Here is a 6,870-nt window from a genome sequence, read left to right as displayed (position 1 = left end):
TACAGAAACGTCCATCCCCATAAAGAGAAAACAAGCCTCCATCTCAGTAGCATAGACTATTAAACTATATCCCGTCAGTGCTCTTTAATTCTGAGTGATCCACATTCAGTAGTTGTTTCAACAGACGTTTGGAAACGACCTAAAGATGTACGTTTTGGAACCGGGGAAGTAAAAAGTGGAGGATGCCTGACGTTTTGCATGTTGATCTTTCATCTTAAAAGAGCCAACGAGGGGGAAATAGTTAATGCCATCTGGGTGTACTTCGACCATTTTCGTGGCAGCATCCACTGTGAATAAGTTGACTATTTAGAAGGCCCCCCTGGGAGAAACGGGGAGTGGGGCTGCGCCAGTCGCATAGCTAGGATTTCGGGGGGGGGACAAAGGGGGCACGAGTATCTTATGGGGGCACCAGCTATATCAGTGGTGTGTGTTTTTTTTGGGGGGGGGCAAGTTTTTGCTAGCTTTGTTCAATATCTATTCATCCGTTTTTTATCAGTGGGGGACAGCAGGAATTTTTCTTTGGGGGGGAGAGGGGCTCATTTTCCCCTCCCCGTGGCTACGCCACTAATTTAAGGAGGAGACTTGGAGACATCCAGACACATATAAGTCAAGAATAAAATATGACCAAGACAAACACCAAGTTTTCGGCTCAGTTTAGTCCTAGACTTAGGCCCTGCATCAGAACCCCCCCCCCAAAAAAAGCCCGCGTTGACAATACTGTAGATAATTACCTTGTTAAGACTGCATACCTCAACATCAGTACGGAAGCTTCATACCGATCCAAAGAGATGGGCACAATCACACTCACCGCTGATTAATAATAATACACCGCGTGAAAAGATACACACAGAAAGCCTCGACATCGCATGTTGTTGGCACTCAATCACTGAACTTGAATGCGGGCAATTCAAAACTTTTATTAGAAATACAAATACAAGAGAAGTTTTGCATATCGCAAAGTTACTTCCAAAGGCGGTGTAAAATGAATATTTTGTGCCTTGAAGCGAGATCAGCCAGCCGTCATGGCCAAGCCTTTCAGATAGAGACTCTATTTCTAGGCGCGTCTTTCAATAATTCCCAGAATAATTTCCAGAAACAATGGAAGTCAGGAAACGGTGAGCAGTAAATGAGTCGATTATGGTGATTATATACCCTACATTCTGCTCTCTACGGAGCTCCAATTTTCGCCGGGCAGTGATTTTGAGGCTTTTGTACCTGTGTAAGCCCAGAATTAATCATGATTTAGTCAATTGGTCCCTCACATATCCTTGATCCTACTTCCGTTTAAGTGCTTGGTCATATCCCAATGAAGTCCCTGTTTGTTGTCAATTTCCAAGTACTGCCCCCGTTCCCCGAGACCCCTAGGCCATAATTTTACAACCACAAGCATGACCACAGTTTCAGGAAGTTATACCACCAAGCCTTGCATCCCCCTCTATATAACCATCCCCAAAATGTTTCATCGTTTTCATGGTCAGTCTGTCCATAGTCTGTCCACAAGTCTTTCCGCTTGTCTTCCCTCCGTCTTCAACTCCGTCTTCCTCGCTAGTGCCCAATGATATTAGTCCGTGTTTTTCTAATAAAACATCGTCAACCCAAGCACATATATCATTGTGACTGTGTCAGGTCTCAACTTTAACTCAACTCTTTGTCAGGCCAAGCTTATCAACCTGGATGCGACAAAATTTAAACCTTACACTTGTTATACTATTGTGAATTTTCGCCTCGTGTCAAGACGGAAGTGCAGGGTACTAGGCCTCGTAAACAAAGCAGTAGAAATATTCACAGACAGGTTCATGTACGTGTATTAGGTTACCGACTATGGCATCATCATTTGGGTTGAAACCCTGGCCGTTTTCCAATATTCGGCTTCGGCTCCATCGCAGGCTTCAGCTGTGTTTTTTTTATTACCTGAATTGCAACAAGTAAGAGCCAAACATAATAAAGTACTTCAATTTAATTTGAACTCTTCAGGCCCACAATCGGGGATTGGTTTCGGAGACGTAGCCTCAGACGGAGACGAAGTTGACGATAGGAAAATGGCCCCTATCTGACATTACAGTCGATTCTCAATAGTGTGCCTCCAAGCGTTTGCAACGCGTTGAGTAATCACAGTGCGCGAAATCTGTCTTCCCAATGCGCGTTTGGAAAGGGTTGACAGATTTCGCGCACTGTAATTGGTCAACGCGTTGCAAACACCTGAAGGCGCACTATTGTGAATCGACCGTATTGAAAGTCATTACAATGCAGAGTACATAATAATGCAATCATGGATAGCCATGTGAACAATGCTCTCCTCCATACAACATTTCCAGGGGAATACACTTCACCCGATTCGAAGTTTCCTTGATACAGTGAATCCCGAGAAGCACATATTTAACCAAACATCCTTGCGGCTTTGACAGAATTGTTAGATTTTAGGCTTTATGGGGCAATGTAGATGTCTGGGCTCACTTTTTAAATCTCAAAGCTCAAAATCAAACTCTAAGCCCGTCCCTTCCATTCTCAAGGCGTAGATCTTGTCAAAGAGGGCGCTCTGTGCCACCGTAAACGTGTTCTTCCAGTCGCCGACTTGTCCTGAAATTGTTGCGACGAAAAAATAAAGGAAACAGTCAGGCCCCGCAGAAATTTCCTTGTCAAGAAGTGTTTTTACAGAGTTCAATACAACATAGACGAAGTCAGAAATTAATGCCATACAAGGTATTTCGTTTTCTATCTGTGTTGAATCATCAACACCACGGAAATCGTCCTAGTGGAGAAGGGTTGAAACGTGCAAAGACAACACAACCCTTTTTCTCGAATACTACTTTCGGCACAGTCGGATAAAGGACTGAAAAGCAAAGTAAGGTGGAGACAACTTAGAATCCACTGACTGAATCGAACGCAAAACGATGTATGTGGGTAATCTCACCCTTTCTTAAATACGGTGCCTTCCCCTCAGAGTGAGTCAACCGTTTTCCGTCCTCGCCCAGATCGTTCTCCAGCTGTTGGTAAGTCCTCTGCATCCCACTAAAAGTCACGCTCTCCAAGATGCCGTCGATGACGTCATCGGGCAGATCCTTCCCGACATTCTTGGCGATTTTGCAGATGGATCCCCTGAGGTCCTAAAAAGTTGCCGAGTTTCCTTTGAGTAAGCTTTGATTTCAAATGTTTCTCTTTAACTTTTTAAAAGGCACTCAGTAAGCCTCACGCAAAATCATGGGTATCTGTCAAACGTAAAGTGTTATCGACATCAGTACATTTAATCACAAAATAGTTGTAGGCCTAAGCGGCGCGGCCCACCAAGTTAAAGACAACAGTAGCGGGGGGAATTTCTCTGACAAACCTTATGGAGATCTTCGTATTTCAGGAATAGAAGATTCTTGTTGTCTCGATGCTTCCAGTAGCCAAGCACGTGATCAAACCAAGATCCAAACATCACTGGGAATACCAGACGCACAAGAAAACATAAAGGGGTGTCATGATGCAAACCTGGAAGCACATGTTGTGCAACGTTCGACTGCTGTTCAATGCAAGAAAGGTATCTGAAACACCGTTTTGGTTTATACGGTGAATAGTGTGGTTTGGTTTCAAACACATGAAATTTTCCACGCTGTCTTGATAAATGAGTAGGCTATTGCTGTGGTGTAAATGAGGAAGCTAGACACTGTTGATGCTGTGAGGTTCCAGTTTTCATTACCAAATTTTCTCCTTTAGGAGAATATTTTACCCACACACATGCTTACAATACTGTAATAGCAAATGACAAAAATTCAGAAAAAGTTTATGGAAGCAAAATGTTCAGGATTCTTGTGAAATTCATTGTGGAAAAAGTTGTTACCAGGGAGCAGAAAATTTTTTCAAAAAATCACTGAAATTCCCTTAAAGAGTGGCGCAACGAAAATTGAAGACGCAAAAGGGCTCAAGACTTTTCAAAACAGCAAGAAGAGATTTCCGCGATAATGATTTTGGGACTGCTAGAAGAGAGTAAACAAACTCACTTTTTTCAAGGCAATATCCCCAGAACACCTCGTCAAATGTCCAATGTGACGCCATGTTGAACAGCGAGACAAGCCTGTCTTTGGGGTTTCGGGCTACGTAAACCACCTTAAAAAAAGGACAAGACGAAGAATTTACACGTCAATTTTTCAAACTCTCATTTGACTCAGCTGCATGGGTCATGTAAAACATAGCCCACTGTCATTACAGACACGTGCGGGAAAACCAACATGCAATTTGTTAAGTCCTTGTTCTGTCATAACAGGGCAAGGTCCTTAGTCGAGAGCCACTGACAAATGATACATTACATTTGTAATGCATTACCTTTGCGTTGCCAGACAAGATATGAAGGGGTAGAAACCTCTCCAAGCAGTGGGTTAAGATACACCTGGGCGACTTCATGGCTGCGTAGGCCTTGTACCCGGGGGTGACGCTGTCCATTTTAGTTGGATCATCCGAACGCGTGAACTCCCACGCGTAGTTCATGAACGAGCGGTCGAAATCCCCCTTCCCCTCGTGAAGGACGTAATGGACTATTTCACCCACCCAGTGAGTGCCTGTTGAAGAAATTGGTGAAAAGAAGAAAGCTTGTTTTTGACGAAAAAAAAAAGTGTGCACGGCCAATTGTGAACCTGCAACCTCGGACACCTCTTGGTGCAGACCACTAATTCAAGTGAGAATTCCTGGCCAGCTCATTAGCATCAAAAGTGCCCCACAGTATCTTTTGAAAAAGGAGATTGTTTGGCCCCCCAAATGGTGAGATTGTGTAAATCGTTGCCGGGATCAACTCTCTGGGTATTTGAGCTTTCATATGAGAACAGAATGGCTAAAAACTACGGTTGGAAAATGGTCCTAAGTGCCCGAGAAAGTTGAGGGTTGCTACTTGAAAAATGGCTGCAATCAGACTTCGGAAAAATCATTTTTGGGGGTGATTTTGTTTTGTGGGAATAATTACAAATGTAATTGGTTAACCCACAAAAAATTGAAAAGAATTGAAAGATAAGTGATCATACAAGAATTTCATTTGTGTTTCAGAAATCTCAGGGATGTTGGCGTGCATGATATTGTGCCCTAAACAGTGCTGATTTTACACTGTTTTCAATGGGGCTTGAATTAGTGCACTGTACCCCTCTACTGTTCTTGCTTGTGGCAGCGATCCGATGCGATCGATGTGTGGAAGGTTTTGGATAACCTTCGAATGGTACTGAGGTGGATCTACCAGACTGGACACGAGAGAGAAAGACCACTGACCTTCATGGTCCAGCACACGACTAAGCCAATTTACGTCACAGAATGGAGCGGAAGAGATGAGTAGAGCCGCTGCGTGTGACAAACACAAGCACCGATAGCAAAACAGACCGAGGACGGCTCCGACAGAGCTAAGCGATTGCACAGTTTTGGCTCTTAACCGACGTATTTTATGAACACTGCACGCTCGGCGCTTGTCCAAGAGCAATTCACAAGCTTACTTGGGTGGGACTCAATCCCACGACCTCTTGCTTACCAGCGAAGACGTCCGTCTTAACCACTCGACCACCGAGCTTGCAGGGGTCGGCTGGCCGGTCTGAATTGGATGTAGCAGCGGGTACCGCTAACCATTTCAAGATGTAGTTTGCGTCGGGGAGGTGTTAAGTTTTCATTAAAAGTTCTTTTGAGAATGTTTTTCTCGCAAGCTCTTGGACAAGCACTGAGGATACAGTGTTCATAAATATACGTTGGGTAAGGGCAAAAAAAACCCTTGTAATTACAAATTCAAATCTCCCCGATGCAAACTACATCTTGAAAAGGGATAATCGAGCCAAGTGAAACGAAACGAAATTCCATGTTCATGTCTAATTCAGTTTACACTATTGTGATTGAGCGGGATAATCTTCGATACTTTCATCGGTACACTGAAAACATTCGATACTTGAATTGTGGACACAGAGTTTCAGCTACACTTGTCAGTAGAAAACAAATTATATTATGTTTGCAATCATGCTGACAAGGTTTTGATAAGATATTCCTCTCACACCCATAGCCCAAGTATCATTTTGAAAACAGTTGACGTGTTGAAGAAAGTAGGTTAGTCTAATTCCTTTGTTTACAATTTTGCCCTATCACTGAACTTCTCGGAATGACTTTGCATCCGATCAGACCCACGAGTTTTTAGACAAAACCGGAAAATGTGCTATGTAATTTCACCCTTTTTAGCCAGATCATACCTGATCTCGGACAGGTGATAACGAACACGTCGTCATCGCGCACCTCGAAAGTCTTCAGGGCTTCCAGGTTCGACTGAGGCACATAGAAAGGAAACTTGACACCGTCCACGACGTGACAGCCCATCAGCTTCTCGTGGGCCGCCCACTCCTTCTCCACTTGCTGGTGGGTTTTGCCGCCGATCAAGTCCGGCATCATCGCCTGGATCTGCTCGGTAAGGCTCATGATGGCAGCCTGATGAACACTGTGTACTGTGTATCAACACGTGCTGTTCTGTCAGTTGTTGCTACTCTTGAACTCTGAGCTTGTACGTGTGTGGATAGGTCAGGCTTTCAAATGCGCTGAAGTGGAATCCTGTGGATGCTGTTCAGGATTCCTTCATGGGTCCAGTCCACTAATTCAAGCCCCATTGAAAACAGTGTAAAATCAGCACCGTTCAGGGCCCAATAGCATGCACGCCGACATCCCTGAGATTTCTGAAACACAAATGAAATTCTTGTCTGGTCACTTATCTTTCAATTTCTTTTCAATTTTTTGTGGGTTAACCAATTACATTTTTAATTATTCCCACAAAACAAAATCACCCCCCAAAAAGTGATTTTTCCGAAGTCTGATTGCAGCCATTTTTCAAGTGGCAACCCTCAACTTTCTCGGGCACTTAGGACCATTTTTCAACCGTAGTTTTCAGCC

General features: G+C 43.8%; 1 protein-coding gene across 1 annotated transcript; it reads right to left on the bottom strand.

Moving 5' to 3' along the window:
* Window positions 1-532: 532 nt before the first annotated feature.
* Window positions 533-6,555, bottom strand: LOC110983405 (sulfotransferase 1C2A-like). The gene is made up of 6 exons (XM_022242646.2): window positions 6,183-6,555; window positions 4,303-4,535; window positions 3,981-4,086; window positions 3,326-3,420; window positions 2,912-3,104; window positions 533-2,577 (listed from the first exon to the last, which is right to left on the bottom strand). Exons 1-6 carry the CDS (start codon window positions 6,403-6,405, stop codon window positions 2,465-2,467), a joined length of 963 nt encoding a protein of 320 aa, XP_022098338.2. The 5' UTR covers window positions 6,406-6,555; the 3' UTR covers window positions 533-2,464.
* Between the last annotated feature and the right edge of the window lie 315 nt (window positions 6,556-6,870).

Source organism: Acanthaster planci, linkage group LG13 (assembly GCF_054643075.1).
Source record: "Acanthaster planci isolate LZ-2023a linkage group LG13, COTS_SCS, whole genome shotgun sequence".
Classification (NCBI taxonomy): Eukaryota; Metazoa; Echinodermata; class Asteroidea; order Valvatida; family Acanthasteridae; genus Acanthaster; species Acanthaster planci.
Note: the sequence above shows the minus strand (reverse complement) of the source record. Positions and strands in the feature narration are given on the sequence as shown.